The sequence below is a fragment of the Orcinus orca genome, chromosome X (genome assembly GCF_937001465.1).
Source record: "Orcinus orca chromosome X, mOrcOrc1.1, whole genome shotgun sequence".
Classification (NCBI taxonomy): domain Eukaryota; kingdom Metazoa; phylum Chordata; class Mammalia; order Artiodactyla; family Delphinidae; genus Orcinus; species Orcinus orca.
In genome coordinates, this window is record NC_064580.1 from 61,845,039 (window position 1) to 61,868,570 (window position 23,532).

General features: G+C 53.7%; 1 protein-coding gene across 17 annotated transcripts; it reads left to right on the forward strand.

Annotated features, from left to right (window-relative positions):
* Positions 1-467: 467 nt before the first annotated feature.
* On the forward strand, positions 468-22,624 carry MED12 (mediator complex subunit 12). Of its 17 annotated transcripts, none has more exons than XM_033439086.2 (46): positions 468-788; positions 1,306-1,410; positions 1,618-1,809; positions 1,946-2,105; positions 2,816-2,997; positions 3,186-3,296; positions 3,643-3,897; positions 4,263-4,409; positions 4,573-4,672; positions 4,803-4,939; positions 5,167-5,298; positions 5,637-5,763; positions 6,256-6,485; positions 6,996-7,076; positions 7,208-7,378; positions 7,581-7,725; positions 7,892-7,942; positions 8,266-8,384; positions 8,574-8,717; positions 9,157-9,320; positions 9,533-9,664; positions 10,092-10,319; positions 10,497-10,641; positions 10,815-10,935; positions 11,297-11,398; positions 11,487-11,612; positions 11,864-12,039; positions 12,220-12,399; positions 13,473-13,544; positions 13,994-14,127; positions 14,296-14,457; positions 14,736-14,847; positions 15,007-15,096; positions 15,589-15,698; positions 15,931-16,066; positions 16,334-16,495; positions 17,499-17,873; positions 18,097-18,247; positions 18,403-18,608; positions 18,762-18,839; positions 18,932-18,986; positions 19,062-19,149; positions 21,068-21,299; positions 21,709-21,870; positions 22,047-22,128; positions 22,349-22,624. In XM_033439086.2, the coding sequence occupies exons 1-46, from the start codon at positions 690-692 to the stop codon at positions 22,390-22,392; spliced, it is 6,513 nt and encodes a 2,170-aa protein (XP_033294977.2). In that variant the 5' UTR covers positions 468-689; the 3' UTR covers positions 22,393-22,624. The 17 variants fall into 17 exon arrangements, with proteins under 17 accessions (XP_033294977.2, XP_033294978.2, XP_033294979.2 ...); XM_033439087.2 differs by having other exon boundaries at positions 11,499-11,612; XM_033439088.2 differs by having other exon boundaries at positions 11,499-11,612; positions 18,403-18,599.
* The last annotated feature ends 908 nt before the right edge of the window (positions 22,625-23,532 follow it).

The window sequence follows — 23,532 nt, forward strand, 5'->3', positions numbered from 1 at the left end:
AAGAACCTCAGTGCTAGACCATAAAGACCTTGAGCCGACCTTTCAGGGTTTAATTGGTGCTTTCTTATGCATACATAGTTTCTAATAAAGATTAGAGCCGACCTTTCAGGGTTTAATAGGTGCTTTCTTATGCATACGTAGTTTCTAATCTTCGCAACAGTCCCTTGAAGGTGTTAGTACACCCATTTTTCAGATGCAGGAACTAAGAAACAAAGAAGCGGTTTGCAAAAGGCAGAGTTTCTAAGCAACGCACAGACGATAAAGCACTTATTCTAGGCCGAGAACTGAGCGAGGCGCTGGGAATCCAGTTCCAGTCGGAGCTCAGCGCCGCGTCCGCCTCCCGCCTCGCAGGTTCGTATCCCCAGCGCCTAGCTGGCGGACGTTGCAGGGATCTTGACTGAGTGAAATCGATTCTCCAGCGGCCGGGGTGGAAAAGCTCCCCGAGCGCGGAGCTCCGCCCCACGCCGGGCTGGGCCCCGCCCCCACCCCCGCTGCTGTCGGTATTGTCCGATGGTTCCCGGCGTCCCTCGGTTTCCCTCGGTAGTTTCCGGCAATGATCGAGAGTTTCTAATGTGCCCCCTTGTCTCTCGGCTGCCGTCCTCGCCACCGCCGCCCCCCTTTTCGGCTCCCTCTCCCCCTCCCCCGCGGCCGGGCCCGGCTGGCGCCTCTGGCGCTACGGGCTGGGCAAGATGGCGGCCTTCGGGATCTTGAGCTACGAACACCGGCCCCTGAAGCGGCCGCGGCTGGGGCCTCCCGATGTGTACCCTCAAGATCCCAAACAGAAGGAGGTGCGTTCAGAAATCCGGGCTCCCACGGGGCCAGGGGCCAGCGATCGCCATAGGAGGAAGAACTGATGGCTCGGGGAAGGGGGGGGCGGGGCGGTTCGGTGGGAGCGCAAGTCCCGAAAGGGGGAAGAGTAAAGTGGGCTGGTGTAGGAGAGTAGGACCTAGTGGGGGTGGGGGTTGGTTCCTGGGCGCGAACCGGGAGTGATGTCGGGGCCACGCTGGAGGCACCCCCCTCTCCACACACACACACCTCAGAAAGTTGTCTGAGGCGGCTGGGTGAGCTACGGCTGCTTGCAAGCTCGCAGGGGCACAGTGCTGTTGAGCGAGCTCTGGGGAATTGGGAATCTTAGTGAGGGTGGGGTCCAAATGAATATAAGGGCCTAGCTTTAAATCACAATCTGTTCTCCGAATCCTCCTCCTACCCTTTCCCCCGCTTGTTCCCCTCTCTTCTACCCTCCTCTCCCATCACCCCCACCCCCAAGGGAAAAAAAAAAGCTAAAATGTTGTTTTCCTGCCTCAGGATGAACTAACGGCCTTGAATGTAAAACAAGGTTTCAATAACCAGCCAGCTGTCTCTGGGGATGAACATGGCAGTGCCAAGAACGTCAACTTCAATCCTGCCAAGGTGAGACAACCCTGCCAGGCTGAAGGAAAAGGCTGGAAGAATCTGAGAAGGAGCAAAGGCCCTGGGTTGGGAAGACTTAAAGGGATGACCTAAATGGCCGAGTTTTCCTTCATAACCTAATGCTACCACGTTGGCATTTGCCCATCAAAGGCACGACCACTTCTTTGCCCCTTCTTCCCACCCTGAGGTGTAGTTTTCTTCCCTCAGATCAGTTCCAACTTCAGCAGCATTATTGCTGAGAAGTTACGTTGTAACACCCTCCCTGACACCGGTAGAAGGAAGCCCCAAGTGAACCAGAAGGACAACTTCTGGCTGGTGACTGCACGATCCCAGAGTGCCATTAACACCTGGTTCACCGATCTGGCTGGCACCAAGCCACTCACACAACTAGCCAAAAAGGTGAGGTACTGTTTCCTGTTCTTCAGGCCAAGGAGGGGAGCGCGGGTACCAAGTACCCTCCGATTTCCAGATGAAGCTACACGGGTGCCAGCTCATGGGGGTGAGAGAGGTCTCACTATTTGCGATGTCCATCCAGGTCCCCATTTTCAGTAAGAAGGAAGAAGTGTTTGGGTACTTGGCCAAGTACACAGTGCCTGTGATGCGGGCTGCCTGGCTCATTAAGATGACCTGTGCCTACTATGCAGCGATCACAGAGACCAAGGTTAAGAAGAGACATGTCATTGACCCTTTCATGGGTGAGTAACTCCTAATACCAGAGGTCCCACCACTGATCGCTTCAAGGAGCGGTAGAGAGACCCTTGCAATTATTCTCCTTCCTCATCTGTATTCCTTGCTTCTGCTTGTATCTTGCATTCACTCAATTAGTAAGCATCAAGTATCTTGAGTATCTGCTGTGTGCATGTACTGGGCTATAAAGATGACCACTACCTAATCCCTGCCCTTAGGATGCTTATAGTCTAGTAGGGATGCTAAGGCATATGTACAAATCCCATAATTGAATATAGAAGCGTAGTGTCAAAAGTGGAGGCAGAAGCTTCTTTGAGAATTCAGTGAACAAAAAGATTACTTTCTTTTGGGGACACCTGGGAAGGCTTTAGGAAGGTGGCATTTGTTTCTTTGTTTTGTTTTAATTAATTTTTTTGAAGTATAGTTGATTTACAATGTCATGTTAGTTTCTGGTGTACAACGAAGTGATTCAGTTTTACATATATATACATATATATATATACACTCTCTTACATATTCTTTTCCGTTATTGTTTATTATGGGATATTGAATATAGCTCCCTGTGCTCTACAGTAGGACCTTGTTGTTGAAGGTGGCACTTGACTTGAGCCTAAGGGGATGAATAGGATTTAGAAGTATGGTGACTGGGGGTGGGGGACAGAAGGTGTTCTAAGCAAAGGGACAGTATAAAATAGCCCTTTTCCCATCTTTCCCCTAGAATGGACTCAGATCATCACCAAGTACTTATGGGAGCAGCTGCAAAAGATGGCTGAATACTACCGGCCAGGGCCTTCCGGAAGTGGGGGCTGTGGTTCTACTATAGGGCCCTTGCCCCATGATGTAGAGGTGGCAATCCGGCAGTGGGACTACAATGAGAAGCTAGCCATGTTCATGTTTCAGGTAGGAAGAAGGCATGTCGTGTGGGATGTGGGATTGAGCCTGACCTCACACTCTGCCAGCATAGAACAGAATCCGCCTGCCACCTTGCCCCACTCGTGGTTCTCTTTATTATTTCATTTACTTTCTCTGCCTCATCTCTAATAGTCCCTTGGCAAAACTAATCCTCTTCCCATCCCTTGTACCCATAGGACGGAATGCTGGACAGACATGAGTTCCTGACCTGGGTACTTGAGTGTTTTGAGAAAATCCGCCCTGGAGAGGATGAATTGCTTAAACTGCTGCTGCCCCTGCTGCTTCGAGTAAGGCCTAGGATTTGGGGGGGTCTAGGGAGGATGTGAGGAGATATAAGACGTGAAAGCAATGTCCCTTGGAGAGAACTGTTTTTTGTTTGTTTGTTTGTTTTCCTAATATTTATTTATTTATTTGGTCGCGCCGGGTCTTAGTTGCGGCTCCAGGGTTCCTCAGTTGTGGCAGGCGAGCTCCTTAGTTGTGGCATGCAAACTCTTAGTTGCGGCATGCATGTGGGATCTAGTTCCCTGACCAGGGATCAAACTCAGGCCCCCTGCATTGGGAGTGCAGAGTCTTATCCACTGCGCCACCAGGGAAGTCCCCAACTGGGGGGTTTTGATCGTCGTGTCTTCACAGTACTCTGGGGAATTCGTTCAGTCTGCATACCTCTCCCGCCGCCTTGCCTACTTCTGTACGCGGAGACTGGCCCTGCAGCTGGATGGCATGAGCAGTCACTCATCTCATGTGATGTCTGCTCAGTCAACAAGCACACTGCCCACGACCCCTGCTCCTCAGCCCCCAACTAGCAGCACACCCTCTACACCCTTTAGTGACCTGCTTATGTGCCCTCAGCACCGGCCCCTAGTTTTTGGCCTCAGCTGTATCCTTCAGGTAGGTAGTAGGTGGGCCCATGGAAGTATTAAAAGGCATCTTGAGAAGACTCAGGTGCCTGTCCTGGAAAATGGGACTGGTTCTAAATTGGAGGCGAGAGTAGGCACTGAGTACTTGCTTGGAAATTGTTGGCTTCTCATTTCTGGGGTGTTAGTTCCTTTTCAGTTAGTTCCCTTCCAGGTCTAAATAGGAGGCCCAAAGCCTTTTAGGAGAGTGGATGAGGGGAGGGGCTCAGAGATGGAGTGATGCCACCTCAGGGGCTCAGAATAACTTTGGATCAGAAACTGAAGGGTTGGGTCTTATAATGGGCTTCTAGACAGGTAGCCGTGATAACTGAGTTTGACTTAGCTGTTCCTGTCTGGCAGACCATCCTCCTGTGTTGTCCTAGTGCCCTGGTTTGGCACTACTCACTGACTGATAGCCGAATCAAGACTGGCTCACCACTTGACCACCTGCCTATTGCCCCCTCCAACCTGCCCATGCCAGAGGGCAACAGTGCCTTCACTCAGCAGGTAAGTCTGACCAATAGCCTGGTACTCCCAGGCAACTGGGATGTGAGAGGCTTAAGTTACTCTTTCAGAAATAGTGACTCGGAGTCTGCTACTATTCTTTTAGCTTGGAGCCCTGGCCTTTTTTGTATGCCTTGCTACATCCTTAAAGCCTTCCTCTTTGCAGGTCCGTGCAAAGTTGCGGGAGATTGAGCAGCAGATCAAGGAGCGAGGACAGGCCGTTGAGGTTCGCTGGTCTTTTGATAAGTGCCAAGAAGCTACTGCAGGTGGGTGCCAGAGGACAGACAGTAAGAAGGATGTTTGAGGAAAGGATGGGGACGGTAAGGACATATAGATCTGAAAGTTGGAGTACATCGGGCCTCTAGTTAAAGTCCCCTTTACCACTTTCCTCCTCAGGCTTCACCATTGGACGGGTGCTCCATACTTTGGAAGTGCTGGACAGCCATAGTTTTGAGCGCTCTGACTTCAGCAACTCTCTTGATTCCCTCTGTAATCGAATCTTTGGATTGGGGCCTAGCAAGGATGGGCACGAGGTAATAAGCAAGAAGGGGAAGAAAAGAAGTGAAAAACAGCAAGAGCAACATTATATATGAGGGGAAGGCTTGGCAAGGCATTGAAACCAGAGGATGTCTGAAGAGACAGCCGGTCTTACTGGGCCTAGGATGTTTTAAGATGGGGCCTAGTCGCTGGGAGACTGGAACTCGGTTCTTTGTCCCCAGCTCTACCTTACTCACCCTTTTGGTCTTCCTTTGGTCTCCAGATCTCCTCAGATGATGATGCTGTGGTATCATTACTGTGTGAATGGGCTGTCAGCTGCAAGCGCTCTGGTCGTCATCGTGCGATGGTGGTAGCCAAGCTGCTGGAGAAGAGACAGGCAGAGATTGAGGCTGAGGTTAGGGGGCCCATGGGGCAGTGGCAGCTGGGGTTGGAGCCACATTGAGCTGGTAGTGGGACCAAAGTTGAAGTTGTGAGAGTGAAGAAGGGGTAGAGAATGTACAGGGAAAATTGAGGACATAAGGCAAAAGTAGAAAGGAGTGGATCGATGTCAGAGTTAGAGAAGTGACCAAGGCTGCAGCTGGGAGACGGTAAAGAAAATGGGAGTCAAGGGGGGGAGGGTAGAAGTGAAAAGCTTGGGATGGATCCAAAATAGGCAGTAGTTCAAGGATTGCACATGGACGAGTGAAGAAACAGGTAAAACCCAATCCTACAGTTTGTTCTCTCATCTTACAGCGTTGTGGAGAATCGGAAGCCGCAGATGAGAAGGGTTCCATAGCCTCTGGCTCCCTTTCTGCTCCTAGTGCTCCCATTTTCCAGGATGTCCTCCTGCAGTTTCTGGATACACAGGCTCCCATGCTGAGTATGGACCCCTGCCACCCTCTGGTTACCTCTGCCTAGACTCACCCATCCCTGTCATCAGAAAGCATATGAAGGGCCTTCTGGATATATTTCTGTCTTGAGCTCTATGCAGAATGACTTTGGGACATAATTCTAGCCTTTGCTCATCTTACAGTTTAACAGAGTAGAGAAGTAAAGAGAAGAATAAAAGGAGCATACGATCGAAGCATTTTCACGTATAAATAGCAGAGATGCTGTATTCCTTTATGAGATGGTGTGTGGGGCAGGAGTTTGGGTAACCAACCACACTTTATCCTTCAACAGTTTTGGTTTTATTGTTGTTGTTGTTTTTGGTTTGGCTTTTGGTTTTTCGGGTTTTTTTTTTTTTGAGTCATTGCTATTCTTGCCTACTTCAGGAACCCTAGGAGCACCATGCCTTAGGTGTGTCTCTCTCTCTTTCTGCCCATCTCTTTTGTGCTCCCCTAACTCATCTTTTCTCATCCCCTCTCTCCAGCGGACCCCCGAAGTGAGAGTGAGCGAGTGGAGTTCTTTAACTTGGTACTGCTTTTCTGTGAACTGATTCGACATGATGTTTTCTCCCACAACATGTACACTTGCACCCTCATCTCCCGAGGGGACCTTGCCTTCGGAGCCCCTGGTCCCCGGCCTCCCTCTCCCTTTGATGACCCTGCCGATGACCCTGAGCGCAAAGAGGCTGAGGGCAGCAGCAGCAGCAAGCTGGAGGTGAGGGGGCTTTTCCTCGCCCTAGATCATTTCTTCTGACAGTCCCATCTTCCTGGCTCCTGGAATCCTCTGAGAATCCTTTACCTAGTGACAAGGGTAAGATTTGCTTAGTGCTTTGCAGTTTAGCAAGCACTCTCATATCAGTTTTTTTCATTGGATCCTCACAGCAGCCCTGTGAGGTATTCTTTTTTTTTTTTTTGGCTGTGTCGGGCGGCTTGCAGGATCTTAGTTCCCCCACCAGGTATCCAACCAGGGTCCATGGCAGTGAAAGTGCTGAGTCCTAACCACTGGACTGCCGGGAATTCCCCCTTGTGAGGTATTCTTATCCTCATTTTAAAGCTGAAGGAAACCAAGGCCTGTGGTGGTTAATGGACCAGTCAAGGCTTGTATCTGGAACTGGTGCTTTTCCCAATATGGTCTCCTCTCTTCGACTCCCTGGTCAACTTTTCTAGATGGTGGGGAGCAGCTCCTCGGGGCTAAAGCAGCTTCGCTTCTGTTCTCTGCCGTCAGGATCCAGGCCTCTCGGAGTCTATGGACATCGACCCTAGCTCCAGTGTGCTCTTTGAGGACATGGAGAAGCCTGATTTCTCAGTAAGTTAGATCCTGGTGTGGGAGAATCCAGCTCCTGAGGTCCTCCCGTTATGCCACTTTGGGGAGATTCTTTGTGCCCCCTCATCCCTTTGTCTTCCTCTAAATGTTCTGCCCTTTCGCCTTTCTCTTAGTTGTTCTCCCCCACTATGCCCTGTGAGGGGAAGGGCAGTCCATCCCCTGAGAAACCAGATGTTGAGAAGGAGGTGAAGCCCCCACCCAAGGAGAAGCTAGAAGGGACCCTTGGGGTTCTTTATGACCAGCCGCGGCATGTGCAGTATGCCACGCACTTTCCCATCCCCCAGGTACCGTTCCCCAACACCTTGCGACCATCTGTTCTGAGCCCAGGTTTCTGTCCAAGGACTGTGCTGAGGGGTTGGAGCTGTTCTTAAGGGTGTGGTATGCTGGGAAGGGCTTGAGCACTGGGATGCTGAGGGGCATGGAGCATGCTTTTAAGAGGAGGGAGAACGATCCGTGCTGGAGTCTGATGGTGCCGCTGGGATGCAGGAGGAGTCATGCAGCCATGAGTGCAACCAGCGGTTGGTCGTACTGTTTGGGGTGGGAAAGCAGCGAGATGATGCCCGCCATGCCATCAAGAAAATTACCAAGGATATCCTGAAGGTTCTGAACCGCAAAGGGACAGCGGAAACTGGTGGGTTTGAGGCACCTTAAATGGATCTCCCCCAAAAAGCGCCCTAGTCAGTCTTCCCTTCCCCAGTGTAGGGAACTCCCAGTCATGTCCCGATGTCCTGTCTCTTGGAGTCTCCTGAGAGCTCTAGTCCTTTTGAAACTTCCCCCCTCATTCCCCCCCTCTGCAGACCAGCTTGCTCCTATTGTGCCTCTGAATCCTGGAGACCTGACATTCTTAGGTACCTCACAGTAAGCCCCATACTGCCCGCCCTCCCTCTCCCTTCCCTCCCTCAACCTAGCACCTCCCTGTACGTATTCCTCTAAGGTCCACATAGTCTGTGGTCCTCCAAACCTTTGCTTCACTGTCCCCTTCCCTTCATCCCTCCCCGCCCCTTCCTTGACCCTCCCTTCCCATCTTCCCTCTTCCTTCCTTCCCTCTCTCCCTCCCTCCCTTCCTTCCCCTTGCCCCCCCAATAGCCTTCTCTCCATACCCCCCCTCCCCACCCCCAGTCACCTAGTTATCTTCCCTGTCCTGACTGGTCCCTTTCAACTGTCCCCTCAGGTGGGGAGGATGGGCAGAAGCGGCGGCGCAACCGGCCTGAAGCCTTCCCCACTGCCGAGGATATCTTTGCTAAGTTCCAGCACCTTTCACATTATGACCAACACCAGGTCACAGCTCAGGTGAGGGCCTAAGTCCAGCCCCCTTCCCACATTCCGGCCTCCTTGTCCCGTTTTCCTTTCCCCCTTGTCTTTTTTCCCCCCTCAGGCAGGTTAAGCCTCCTGGTCTCATCCCCTTCCACCATCCTTTCCTGCTTCCTTGGTTTTTCCCACCTCTCTCCATTCCTGTCTCACTCCCACTGCCCTTATTAGGTCTCCCGGAATGTTCTGGAGCAGATCACGAGCTTTGCCCTTGGCATGTCGTACCACTTACCTCTGGTGCAGCATGTGCAGTTCATCTTCGACCTCATGGAATATTCACTCAGCATCAGTGGCCTCATCGACTTTGCCATTCAGGTGGGGAAGCTGGGGAGATGAGGGTGGAGGAAGGAGTTTGTGCTGTACAGGTTCATAAGGACAGGAGGAGAGGCTCAAGCCAGTGTCCCAGGCTATTTGGAGGGACCGAAAGACTAGTGTGGGGGGAGTGGCCCATGAGCTAAGCCAGCAGGAATAGAGACTCAAGTGCTCCCTGAGGAGACCCGAGAGATGGATTAGAGCACTGGGCACAGACTGTCCTCCCATCGTGAGGTTCATAGGATTGTATCCCGGAGACTGGTTACATCATTGACGTGACTTGTCGTTACTAGAATAAAGGACAGTGGGATATGGCACCAGGGCCCTTCCAGGCTGAGGCAGCTCCAGCAGGAAGGGGCTCCAGTTTTCTCACAGGAAGGTGGGTTATGTGTAATACTCAAGGCCTCTTCTCATTTGTCAACCCCCGCTCACTCTGCTCTAGCTACTGAATGAACTGAGTGTAGTTGAGGCCGAGTTGCTTCTCAAATCCTCGGATCTGGTGGGCAGCTACACCACCAGCCTGTGCCTGTGCATCGTGGCTGTCCTGCGGCACTATCACGCCTGCCTCATCCTCAACCAGGACCAGATGGCACAGGTCTTTGAGGGGTAAGCAGGGCTTCAAAATGCAGGGCCCTGGTGCAGGGCCCTGGTGAATGCTGGTGGAAGTGGCCTGTGAAGAACATGTGGGGCTCTCACTGTGCGGAAGTGCGTGCCATTCAGGTGGGGAGGGGAGAGAGTATTGCCAAGGGATGGGAATCTTTGCGCCCCGGCCTGCCATTGCTTCAGGCACACCTCCCGACCTTGCCCCTTCGTGACAGGCTGTGTGGCGTAGTCAAGCATGGGATGAACCGGTCCGATGGCTCCTCCGCAGAACGCTGTATCCTTGCTTATCTCTATGATCTGTACACCTCCTGTAGCCATTTAAAGAGCAAATTTGGGGAGCTCTTCAGGTAAGAGAGGTGGGAGGTAAGGGGTAGAGACTGGGACCTCGTCCCGTCTCCTTCCCATTACTGCCCCACTCAGGAGCAGAGCACAGCCCAGGACCCTGCTGTCTCTGAAGGGTCATTTGGGGATGGTGTCCTCTGCGTGTTCTTGGTTCCTGAGAGTGGGCCTCCTTCCTCATCAGCCTTGCCTCCAGCCCATGTCTGCGGGCCCACATTCCTCCTCCCTGCCTCCAGAGGCCCCTGTGCCTTCTTCTCACTGGGTTCCTTTCCTGCCCGGTCGGTCTGCTTTGTCCCATTTCCCCTTTTCTTGCCCTAAGGCCCCTTGTCCCTCACATTCTCCTTTTTTTTCTTTCTTTTCTCGCCTTTCCTGACCATCCCTCTAGTTCACTAGCCCTTCCTCAACGCTGCTCTCTCCTTTCCCCCACCCCTGCAGCGACTTCTGCTCCAAGGTGAAGAACACCATCTACTGCAACGTGGAGCCGTCAGAATCCAACATGCGCTGGGCACCTGAGTTCATGATTGACACTCTGGAGAACCCTGCCGCTCACACCTTCACCTACACAGGGCTAGGCAAGAGTCTTAGTGAGAACCCTGCTAACCGCTACAGCTTTGTCTGCAATGCCCTTATGCACGTCTGTGTGGGGCACCATGATCCCGATAGGTATGGGGCGTACTGAGTGAGGAATGGGCACCACGCTCCCGCCTGATATTGGGAGGGATGAGATGCCTGGGAGGTACTGCAACCTTGGTTATGGCCGGGGTGGAGATGAAAAGTTAATGAGTCTGAGGTTTTGCCGGGAACAAGGTTTTTCCTGAGGGCATTTGTACTTTTCCCCAGGGTGAATGACATCGCAATCCTGTGTGCAGAGCTGACCGGCTATTGCAAGTCACTGAGTGCAGAGTGGCTGGGAGTGCTTAAGGCCTTGTGCTGCTCCTCTAACAATGGCACTTGTGGTTTCAACGACCTCCTCTGCAATGTAGATGTGAGACTGGGGGTGGGGGAGTGCCGGACACCGGGCATGTCCCGGGGCAGGGGTCTGCTCCCAGTAATCACAGGAGCGGAGGGACAGAGTTTTGCAGAGTGGAGGCCAAGCGCTCTGAGTAGCCGCCCTCTCTCCACACTGAGTCCTGGTGTCTGTCTGCTTTTTTCCTCCAGGTCAGTGACCTGTCTTTTCACGACTCCCTGGCCACTTTTGTTGCCATCCTCATCGCTCGGCAGTGTTTGCTCCTGGAGGATCTGATTCGCTGTGCAGCCATCCCTTCGCTTCTTAATGCTGGTGAACTACCAATCCATAACCCCTAGAATGTCTAGACCCCCCCAGTCTCAATACACACTGGATGGTCGCACTCTGGTTGTTCAGTGTGGGGCTCCTGGTGGCACCAGAGGCCAGTCCTGTGGTGTGCCTCAGGCTGGGAGGGGCGTCTTTCTAACCCTGCATTTGCAGCCCCGATCTTTCCGGTTCCTGACCCTTCCAGGTACTCCCCTTATACTGCAGAACAGTTTGCTACCCCACCTCTCCTCCAATGTTTTATCTCTTTTCGCCTGGCCTCAGCTTCCCTTTTAGCCCCTCACCACCTACAGATCCACATACAGTCCGCCTTCATCCTTTCCCCTCTGCTTTGTCTTCCTCTCTGTAGCTTGCAGTGAACAGGACTCTGAGCCGGGGGCCCGGCTTACCTGCCGCATCCTCCTCCACCTTTTCAAGACACCTCAACTCAATCCTTGCCAGTCGGACGGAAGTAAGTGACCTTGATCTGAGCCGGCCAGCCGTGGAAAGTGTGGCCACCCCACCCACACCGTTTCTACTTTTGCTTCCCCTGACTTCAGCTGTCTCCCCAGACAAGCCTACAGTAGGAATCCGCTCCTCCTGTGACCGCCACCTGCTGGCTGCCTCCCAGAACCGCATTGTGGATGGAGCTGTGTTTGCTGTTCTCAAGGCTGTGTTTGTACTTGGTATGGGGGTAGGAAGGGAGTGGTGCCAGAAGTGTGTATAGGGTGGAGCGCCAGCTAAACTACAAAGGACAGTCTTTCTCTCTCCTGAAGGTGGTCTCTCTGACCTTTGGGGAGGAGACGAGGGAGGGAAGTATATTTCTGTCCCATAGGGCAGGATCTGGGGAGTTGCTGCTTCTGTGGGTCCGGGGTGGGTCTCCACACAGCATTCGGATCTCACTCTGCCCTCTCTATCTCCTGCCTGTGAACCACAGGGGATGCGGAACTGAAGGGTTCAGGCTTCACTGTGACAGGAGGAACAGAAGAACTTCCAGAGGAGGAGGGAGGAGGTGGCAGTGGCGGTCGGAGGCAGGGTGGCCGCAACATCTCTGTGGAGACAGCCAGTCTGGATGTCTATGCCAAGTACGTGCTGCGCAGCATCTGCCAGCAGGTCAGTCTCACCTTCCCCCCACACCTCCTAAACGCCGCTATATAATATAGTCCTGTTTCCTACCGTGATCGCACCACCTCCCTGCCATACATCATGTCCCTCACCAACCCCCCAGTCCATCCCCCTTATTCCTAACCTGCTTACTGGTTGCCCCAGTCCCCCGATTCTCGGCTTCCTCAGGAATGGGTAGGAGAACGCTGCCTTAAATCGCTGTGTGAGGACAGCAATGACTTGCAAGACCCAGTGTTGAGTAGCGCCCAGGCCCAGCGCCTCATGCAGCTCATCTGCTACCCACATCGGCTGCTGGACAATGAGGATGGGGAAAACCCCCAGCGGCAACGCATTAAGCGTATTCTCCAGGTAGGCCAAAGCGATGGGGGTCTTGGAGGAAGCAGTGGGGCCTGAGCCTGGGGTGAGACGATGGGGACCTTGAGAGGAAAAGAGAGAGGGAGTGAAGTAGGAAGGCTTCACTCGAGGATGTGGGTGAAAGGTGGTGAGAGAAACAGCTCCAGCATGGGTTTCGAAGTTAAGCCAATATGGTCTAGACTGGAGAGTGAACTGTTGGGTGAGTGCTCAGCTATCTGGAGTAGGACTCCAGCTTATCAGTGGGAGGCATAGCATCTGGAAGGCCTAGTTTTTGGCCTTGTATGTTTGGCATGTTGGTCGTGGCTCTGTCATGAGTAGTAATACTACCGAAGAGCTATTACTTATCGAGCGGCTGCTTCACGTGGGGTACCATGCTCAGCACTCTACGTACATTTTCTCATTTACTCTTTACAGCCCTGCGAAGTAGGTAAGAATATCCCTATTTGACCAGTGAGGAAACTGAGGCTTGAAGAGGTTAAGTAACTTGCCCAAGGTTCAGGAACTCACACAGCTAGGAAGTTTATGAGCCCAGTCAGTATATGAGCCCAGGTCTGCCTGTGCCCTTCCTGCCTCACCACGCTGCTGCAGACATTCATGTGACTGGAGGGTGGAAAAATAAAGCCGTTGAGGAAAAGCTAAAGGAATGAGGCCTCTTCAGCCTGGAGGAGATAATGCCAAAGAGAGATTAGCTGAGACTAGCCTTCGGGTCTGTAAAGGACTTTGAGCAGCTGGTTGGAAACAGGAGCGGCGAGCTTCAACTTCAACATCAAAGATTTAGGTTAAGCATTAAGCAGAACTTCCTGATGCTAAGGAATGTGAGGCTCTGGAACAGGAAACTGGGGAAAGATGTGAAATCTTTCCAGAACCACTTTTAAAATAGGATAGACTTTTCAGTCATTTTGGACTATTTAGGTATGATCTTCCCTAAAGAGGGGACATAGAGGTCCCTTTCAGACCTCCAGGCATATGTGATTTAAGTTTGTGAGAGATCAGGAGCTGGCATCGGGGTGCTGAGTGGCTGGGATGACACAATGATGACTAGCTTGTGGGTGGGGTCTCTGTCACAGAACTTGGACCAGTGGACCATGCGCCAGTCTTCCTTGGAGCTGCAGCTCATGATCAAGCAGACCCCTAACAATGTGAGTGGTGCCTGGGCCCTCTCTTTCCCATGCTTACTTCCAGCGACACATGTCAGGGAGGCGGGCCGCCATAGAAGAACCTAGGTCCTACCTTTGGGTTCTGGAGATCAGAGAGGATGGGAAGATGGCGGACGTTTGGAGCCGATGATAAGGCACATGGATTGGGATTGTTGGGGCTCTGAGCTGTGGGGAAGGTTGGTGGCGGTGGCCATAGAGGCTGTTTCTCTGGCCACAGCTGTAAGGAGGTATGTAAAGGAGAAGACAGTGGGGCATTGGAGAGATACTGCGAGGTGCTGGAGGACACGACACCCAGCAGAGTTGTGTCCGTTACCCTCCTATCAACCTCCATGGATGCCTTCCTATGTCCTCATCTCCCAGCTCTCCTACCATCTCTTTGCCTTTGCCGCCAGCTACCTATTTAGCACCCCTGTGCCCTTCATCCTCCTCAGGAGATGAACTCCCTCTTAGAGAACATCGCCAAGGCCACAATCGAGGTTTTCCAACAGTCTGCAGAGACAGGGTCATCTTCTGGAAACACTGCAAGCAACATGCCCAGCAGCAGCAAGACCAAGCCCGTGCTCAGGTTGGGTAGAAACGTGTTAGGACCCATCCCCTTCTGAGTTTTCTCCTCTGGTAGTGTAAATGATTTCAGCCACCTGGAGATGCCAGGCATGTCCATCAGGAAAGGAGAGGATGGGTTGTTCCAACCTTGCCCGGCTCCTCTGTAACCCTGTGCGCGCCATCTCTCCAGCTCCCTAGAGCGCTCTGGTGTATGGCTGGTGGCTCCTCTCATTGCCAAACTGCCCACCTCAGTCCAGGGGCATGTGTTAAAGGCTGCTGGGGAAGAATTGGAGAAGGGCCAGCACCTGGGTTCCTCTTCGCGCAAAGAACGCGATCGACAAAAGCAAAAGAGGTAAAGCGGCTACGAGGGGGCCGGGATTGAGGGGTAGAAAGGAGAGGAGGCATACCCAGGGAAGAAGAAAAGTTGGGGCAAAGAGGTGAGGATCAAAATCAGAAAAGTGGACAGAGGATAAGAGTGATAGTTGAGCAAGAGGCTAGATCTTTTTTTTTTTTGAAGAAGGCTAGATCTTAAAAGAGTAGAGTCTGGGGCTCAGAGGAATGAGGTTGCAAGTCGCCTGACCTACAACCCACAGTCCTGTACTTTTCTTTTTCTTTTCCCCCCATCTCTAGCATGTCCCTGTTGAGCCAGCAGCCCTTCTTATCCCTGGTGCTGACGTGTCTGAAGGGTCAGGACGAGCAGCGCGAGGGACTCCTTACCTCCCTCTACAGCCAGGTCCACCAGGTACAGGTCTCTGGGCCCTGGAGCCGGGCAGGAGGGCAGAGAAGGATGCAGCCAAGAGGCCACTGAATCTTCAGTGTTTTCTGACAAGAACACCCTGGGTGCTTTGGCATGGAAACGAGAAGATCCCTGAGCTGTGTGTTGTACTTGTTTTTATCTTAGATTGTGAATAATTGGAGAGATGACCAGTACTTAGACGATTGCAAGCCAAAGCAGCTAATGCATGAGGCGCTCAAACTGCGGCTCAACCTGGTGAGAGAGGGAGCTGGGGAGACGAAGGAAAGGGGTGGGGCTAGGACTGCAGACAAAGAAGCCCCAGCCCAGGGAGGCGAGGGTGAGGATGGAGGGCCCAGGCTCTTCTGGGTCTTCACGTATTAGCCCAGCTCTCCTAAAGGACGCAGGACCTGAAAGTGGTTAAGGAGACTGGATCCTTGCAGGGAACCTGCCTCAGTATCCTAGATTCTGGCTGGGCCCGAGAAGCCCTAGACGTCTATTGTGGAATGTTGAATGAGATCCTGGACGTCCTTTGGTCCAACTCCATCATTTTATAAGTAAGGAAACCAAGGCCGAGAGATGTCAAGAATTAAGTCGTTGGCCTGAGATCATGTAGCAAATCATAGGTACAGCTGGAACATTGACCTCAGGTGTCCCGAGTCACATCCAGCCCAGGTTCTAATCTAAGCTTTCCTTAAATGCTGCACTCCGCCCCTGAGCCATCTGACTGACTTGTTGTGGCCCTGGCAGGTGGGGGGCATGTTTGACACGGTGCAGCGCAGCACCCAGCAGACCACGGAGTGGGCTGTGCTCCTCCTGGAGATCATCATCAGCGGCACTGTCGACATGCAGTCCAACAAGTAAAGCATCCCCATCCCCTCCCTCCAGTTTTGTACCCGAGAGGATCCCCTTCCCTGACACCAGGTGCACGACCCGCCGCAATCGGTGTGGCTCATACTGCGGACTCTGCGGTCCGGGGTTCCCCACACGGTTTTGGTGCCCGCTCCCTGCTCGTGTCCAACCCGGCTGTCTCTGTCTGTCTGAACTCTTTCTCCTCTGGTTTCCCCCCCCGCCCCCGGCTTCCTGCCACAGTGAGCTCTTCACCACCGTCTTGGACATGCTGAGCGTGCTCATCAATGGGACCCTAGCTGCGGACATGTCCAGCATCTCCCAGGGCAGCATGGAGGAAAACAAACGTGCCTACATGAACCTGGTGAAGAAGCTGCGGGTGAGAGGAGGGGACGAGGGCGAGGCCTAGAGGCCTGGGGTCTCAGCCCCCTATTCCCTGACCTTGCGTTTGCTGTCCAGCCTCAGTGGCATCGTCCTGCCCAGAGCCCCTTACCCTTCCCTTTCACATCCGTGTTTTCCTTGTTATTCATATGGTAAGGATTTACCGAGTGTCTTCTTCCTGCTAGCTTCTGTACTGTCCCCTGAGACTTCCCGTCCCTCTTTTCCTGTGTCCTTGAACTCTTGTCCTGTCTTTCTGTGCCTGCAGAAGGAGTTGGGGGAGCGCCAGTCAGACAGTCTGGAAAAAGTTCGCCAGCTGCTGCCGCTGCCCAAGCAGACCCGAGATGTCATCACATGTGAGCCGCAGGGCTCCCTTATCGACACCAAAGGCAACAAGATCGCCGGCTTCGACTCCATCTTCAAGAAGGAGGCATGTTCCATTATCTTCCCATCCCCTGCTCCCCGCTCCCCACCTTTGTTCCCCTTTGGGTCAGAGCCTCCCCTGCATTAACCTCTGTAGCTGCAACAGGTTTATCAGGCTCTGTGGGCGAGAGCCATCCCTGGGGTGTTGAGCTAATCACTTAATTTTCCTCACATTTCTTCTTCCCATCTTGGGAGTCTCCCTCTCTTTCCTTGGTCTCTCCCTTCACCCCTCTGCACCTCCCATCACCCCCACCCACCTTTATACGTACCACCCATTTCTCAGCACCCTACCCTCCTCTTTCCTCTGCCCCACCTGCCTCCCATACTGCTCCACCCCGGCCTGCACCCCTTTTATCCCTGCATCTCTCTCCCCCCGACCCTGTCAACCCATCTCTGCACAGTTTTCTCTGTCCCCTCTCTTTGTCAGTTACAGTATTTGTTGAGTAACCATAATCATTGTGTGAGTAGAGGGAGAGGAGAAAGAGAACGCGGAGTTCAAAAGCCAAAGTCCGACCCGTTCATATAGCCATACTCTTCGTTCTTTTCCTGGCTCAGTGTGTCTCTGTCTGTCTTTCTGCCTGTCTTTGTCTCTCTCTCTCTCTCTCTGCCTGTCTCTCTCTTCCTGTTTTTCTCTCTCTCTCCCTGTCTCTGTCTCTCTCTCTGCCTGTTTTCAGTCTCTCACTGCCTTTTCTTTCTCGACCTTCCTGTTTCTGTATCTGTCTTCCTCTGTCAGTGTCTGTCTCTGTCTCTGTCTCCCTCTGCTCCCCGCCATCTCCTCTTAACTCTCTCTCCCCTGTGTGTGTGTGTGTGTGTGTGTGTGTGTGTGTGTGTGTTTCCGTGTGTCCGTGTGTCTTCCTTTCACCATCTTCCCTGAATCTACCCATGACTTTCTTTTTCTTTTATTGCCAACAGATACTTTTCCCTCTCCTCCAAGTCCTCAAGTTTTCCAAGTCTTCTGTCTTCTGTTTTCCAAGTCTCAACAGCTCACTGTTTCTCATTTTCCGGAGCAGGGTCTACAGGTTTCCACCAAACAAAAGATCTCCCCCTGGGATCTTTTTGAAGGCTTGAAGCCATCAGCACCACTGTCTTGGGGCTGGTTTGGAACAGTCCGGGTGGACCGGCGCGTGGCCCGCGGAGAGGAGCAGCAGCGGCTGCTGCTGTACCACACGCACCTGAGGCCCCGGCCCCGCGCCTATTACCTGGAGCCACTGCCGCTGCCGCCGGAAGATGAGGAGCCCCCAGCCCCCGCCCTGCTGGAGCCTGAGAAAAAGGCTCCAGAGCCCCCCAAAACTGACAAACCTGGGGCCGCTCCCCCCAGCACTGAGGAACGCAAGAAGAAGTCCACCAAGGGCAAGAAACGCAGCCAGCCGGCCGCCAAGACAGAGGTGAGCGCCGCTGCCACCTCGCCACAGCCCCGTCATGCCCCTTCCCCAGCCCCTCTCTCTTCCGGATGCTGTCGAGCGACTGGTTTGTGGGAGGGCTGGGGGCATCTGGGGAAGGGGTACCTTTAGAATTAGAACAGGGAACCACGTACATCCAGCTCCTGTTCCCCCCTCCTACCCCACCTGACCCCAGCCCTCTCCCCTTCCTCCTGTGCCTTTCACACAGGACTATGGAATGGGCCCAGGCCGGAGTGGCCCCTATGGAGTGACAGTGCCTCCGGACCTCCTGCACCACACCAACCCTGGCTCCATATCCCACCTTAGCTACAGGCAGGGCTCCATAGGCCTCTACACCCAGAACCAGCCACTGCCGGCAGGTGAGTGCCAGCTACCAGGCACGAGGGACTGACCCGAACATGCCTTCCGCCTGAGGGGCGATGCCACTCCTCCCAGGAGCTGTGGATGCCCGGGGCGCTGAGCAGGGCGCAGAGGGACGAAGAGCCTAAAGAGGTCAGCCTGCTCCCCTTTCCAGGTGGCCCCCGTGTGGACCCATACCGCCCTGTGCGGTTACCGATGCAGAAGCTGCCGACCCGACCACCTTACCCTGGAGTGCTGCCCACCACCATGACTGGCGTCATGGGACTGGAACCCTCCTCCTACAAGACGTCTGTGTACCGACAGCAGCAGCCTGCGGTGCCCCAGGGACAGCGCCTTCGCCAACAGCTCCAGGCAAAGATAGTGAGAGGGGCCGTAGGGAGGGCCGTCAGGGAGAGGGGCTTTTGGGGTCACAGGGATTGGGATCTTCACAAGGACACACAGAGTAGGAGATACAAGAAACGAGGTGGCAGAAAGCCCTTCCTGAGTTTGAGTTTGTCTCCTTTTTCCCTCTAGCAGAGTCAGGGGATGTTGGGACAGTCATCTGTCCATCAGATGACTCCCAGCTCTTCCTACGGTTTGCAGACCTCCCAGGTAAGGGCACGAGATGGTGAGAATCAGGGAGCTTGAGGCAGGCTGCGCTGCACAGTCTTGGCCCTGACTCCGTCTCTCTTCCTTCCCTCCAGGGCTATACTCCTTACGTTTCTCATGTGGGATTGCAGCAACACACAGGCCCCGCAGGTACCATGGTGCCCCCCAGCTACTCCAGCCAGCCTTATCAGAGCACCCACTCTTCTACCAATCCTACTCTTGTAGATCCTACCCGCCATCTGCAGCAGCGGCCCAGTGGCTATGTGCACCAGCAGGCCCCAACCTACGGACACGGGCTGACCTCTACTCAAAGGTACCCAAGGGAGCCGGGGGTCGTGAAGACACACTGAGGCTTTCAATTAGGGAGAACCTGGGCCTGGAGGTGATGGGACTAGTCAGAACTTTTGGAGGCATCAAGAACACTTATCTGGCCACCTGGCCTGTCGCCACAAAATGCCGGAGCTGGAAGGGACCCTGGCAGCCAGTGTTCTCACACCTGCTTCCCAACATTTCTTCGAGGACCAAAGAGGGGAAATCATTTATATATGACTATGAAAAGGAAAGATCAGGGGTTCATAGATGCAGTGTGTGGTAAGGAGTCATCCAGCCACTATTAGAGCAGTTTAGTGCTGGAATGGACCAGCGAACACATTCTCCCACCATGCCGAACGTCAGTCAGGCCTTAGTTAAGACTTTGGAGTCATGGCTTGAGGCTCTGCAGCTTAGGGTGGAGAACATTGCAGGGTGGACCAGAAGCAAAGTCCCTTACTTAGACGTGCCTTAGGCCCCCTGTGTGGCCAGCACTATGCTAGGACCAGGTGGGGTGAGGAAAGCTATTTGAAAAAAATACAAAGTCCCTCACCACAGAGAATTTCTACTATACCTGGGGAGAGGAGACTTACTCAGAAGAACACTTAGGGAACACAGTGATGAAAGATATAATCAGCTGTGCAGTTGGGTGCCGCGAAGTAAATGGGAATTCAGGAAGAGTGCGGGATGATATCACTGTGGGCCTGAGTCACCAGAGAAAGTTCCGTGAAGGAGGTCAGACTTGAGTTGGCCTTTGAAGCATAGCTGTGATTTGGATTTGCGGGGAGGAGGAGAAGGAGGGGGATCCCAGGTAGAGGACGTAGCATGAACAAAGACATGGGGACCCGAGTGAGTAGGGTGGCTGGGAGGACAGGAAGGAGAAGAGCTTGGCTGAAATGTAAGACTTGTGCCAGGGAAGGAGTAGGGATAAGCTGGGAGTGTGCAGGTTGAGAGAGAGCCTTGAACGTTCGGTGAGGGATTGAGACACAATCCCAGAAAGCATTCTTTTTTTTTTTAACAAATTTATTTATATTTTATTTATTTTTGGCTGCGTTGGGTCTTTGTTGCTGTGCGCGGGCTTTCTCTAGTTGCGGCGAGCGGGGGCTACTCTTCGTTGCGGTGCGGGGGCTTCTCATTGCAGTGGCTTCTCTTGTTGCAGAGCACGGACTCTAGGCATGCGGGCTTCAGGAGTTGTGGCACATAGGCTCAGCAGTTGTGGCTCGTGGGCTCTAGAGCGCAGGCTCGGTAGTTGTGGCGCACGGGCTTAGTTGCTTCGCGGCATGTGGGATCTTCCCGGACCAGGAATCGAACCCGTGATCCCTGCATTGGCAGGCGGATTCTTAACCACTGCACCACCAGGGAAGTCCCCAGAAAGTACTCTTTTGATCAGGAAAGTGATGTGATGATTTGGGCGTGTTGAGAGATTAATGTGGAATTCATGGAGAGGATGCGTACGGAAGGTGACAGAAGACTTGAGACGGGCCCAGCCAGTAGCCTGTTGCAGTGAAGTACAGATTGGGGTCAGAAAGGTGTAAGGAGCAATAGAACACAACAGTCTTCAAGACCCTGACGGTTACTGGGGACCAACAACAGTGATAAGCAGAACCACCTCAGTGGTGTCTATGGAATGCCTAGCTTGTGCTGAGACTGTGTTTCATTTTCATAAGAGAAAACCAGCTACAACAGAATTGAAAAATTCCTAACCACGAAGGTTAGGAGACACTAAAATGGAGTGTTGTCTTTGCTCCTCATTCCCCAACCTAGAAATCTGTCAGAAGCCAAAAAGTCTCTTCTGGTTGGTGACAGGAGGAGTGAATGAAATGGCCTGTTGATGTTTCTTTGGGGTCAGGGACCTGGGGCTCATCTGCACCCCCATCTCCCACAGCCCGTGCCTTGATCTCTGCGCCTCCTTGTCTTTGTAGGTTTTCCCACCAGACACTGCAGCAGACACCCATGATAGGCACTATGACCCCACTGGGCGCCCAGGGTGTCCAGGCTGGCGTCCGGTCGGCTTCCATCCTGCCTGAGCAGCAGCAGCAGCAGCAGCAGCAACAGCAGCAGCAGCAGCAGCAGCAGCAGCAACAGCAGCAGCAGCAGCAGCAGCAGCAGCAACAGTACCACATCCGGCAGCAGCAGCAGCAGCAGATCCTGCGGGTAAGGCGCTAGGATTTTCGCCTGGGACCTGGGAGCCCGAGGAGGAGGGGGAGGAGGAGGAAGGGGACTGGGAGCGGAGAGGAGGAGGGGGAGGAGAGGCACAGGCTCTTCCAGGTGGTTTTCAGCGCTGAATGAGTCAGTGTAAGGGCGTACCCCGGCAGGGCAGCTGGCACGTAGTGGGGGCTTAAGAAGCCAGTTCCTTCCCTCCCCCTTTTTCCGGGGGTCCTGGTGGGAGAGTGTTGGGGGTCATCTGCTTGGTGCTCCACATTTGATTTTCTCTGCAGCTCTCCGAGCGGGGAGGGCAGCGGAGCCGGAGTTCCCACCCTGTGCTTCTTCCCCCATCCCCATCCCTCCACCACTGAGGTTCAGCCCCTCGCTCTCCTTAGACAGATCTCTTCTGTCTTCACAGCAGCAGCAGCAGCAGCAGCAGCAGCAGCAGCAGCAACAGCAGCAGCAGCAGCAGCAGCAGCAGCAACAGCAGCAGCAGCAGCAGCAGCAGCAGCAGCAGGCACACCAGCAGCAGCAGCAGCAGGCAGCTCCTCCCCAGCCCCAGCCCCAGTCCCAGCCCCAGGTAGCTGCTGGACTCCAGCCCCGGGCTCTGGGACAGCGGCCCAGGCTGGGGACAGTGTGCAGCCATGGCGAGGCGGGGGGCAAGGCAGGGCCCTCCTCCGAGAGCTGGGGACATGAGGACGGGGAAGGAAGGGGGAAGGTTCGAGTTCAGTCTTCCCCTTCCCATTTTCACCTCAGTTCCAGCGCCAGGGGCTTCAGCAGACCCAGCAACAACAGCAGACAGCAGCTTTGGTCCGGCAGCTCCAACAACAGCTCTCCAGTAAGCCCGCCTTTCTTCCCAAGGAGAGCCCCACAGAATAACTGGGGGGCCGGCGGGGCGGGGAAGGCCAAAGTAGCTGAGGTGATTGCTTCAGGCCCCGGTTGTGAGGGGAAGCGTTGCCTTCCATCCCTTCCCTCGGTGCCTGAATGGCTCTCCTCAATGCAGACCGCCGCCACCCCTGCTCGGCCTCCCACCCCTGATAATCTCTGGTTTTTCACAGATACCCAGCCACAGCCCAGTACCAACATATTTGGACGCTACTGAGCCACCTGGAGGAACTGCTTGTGCACTGGATGGGGCCCCACCCTTTCCTCTTAATTCCCAGTCCCCTTCCTGGGCTAGCACCAGTAGTGGTTGGGGCTCTTCCCTCAGGCTCCATTTTTAATGAGTTTTTAGTATTTTTGTTAATGTGAGGCATTGAGCTGTTGGGTTTTGTATATTATTTATATAGAGACCCCAGAGCTGTTGCACCCAATACACAGAGCTTCTTTGCAAAGGGAGTGTGTGAGTCTGCATGTCCGGGAAGGGCGGGCTCTCGGAAGGGTGCGGGCCGGACCAGCAAGTCAGCACCTTCATTCTGTTCAGATCATCTCCCCTGTTTACCTTCCACCTCCTAAATTTCTGAATTCTAATTGGCTTACTACCCTCTCTTTTCTCCAGCCTGGCAACGTGTTAAAGGTTGGGGCCTTAGTCTCTCAGTAAGGGCGGTTCACCTTCTCAGCTAGATGGTGCGGCTTCTGTATAGTTTGTCTCCATGGGAGGATACACCACTGGGATTGGTGGGGGGCCGCTGGGCCAGAGGAAAAGTCACTGGAACCTGATTCTCCTTCCACCCATCCCACATGCTGGGTCTCGAACAAGCTTCGGGGTGGGGGGTGACAGACACTGCTTACCCATTTTGCCACCTTCTGTGGTCTCCCTAACGTTCCAAGTGATATCCTAGATAGAGAACTTCCCTGAGTCACATTTCTGGGATGAAACATTGCCCTCCATTGGCAAGTGTCGCCACCACATAGGTGGTGGAAGGACAGTATGGTTCTAGGAGGAAGAGAAACCAGCAAAAGGAAGCACCCTTTTCTCTCTCTGCTCTGTTGCCGGAACTGCTTGTTCTCACACGACCCACCTTGGCAGTTACCCAGTGTGACCTGCTCACTCCCATTTTACAGTAGAGAAAACTCAAAACTGTTGCTCCGGGGTCACGTTTGGAACTGCAGCGGGGCCATTTTCAGCCCCCTTGCCTTCAGGTTTGGGGCCCTAGATCTAAGGCTGTCCAGTAGAGCCAACTGGTTTACTACCATGGAGTCTTCTGGTATGCCCAGGCTGGAGCTGGAAGAGGGCTAGCCCCAGCCTCATGGGTGGGTGGTACCAGATGATCTGACAACTTCAGGATACCGTCCAGGTCGT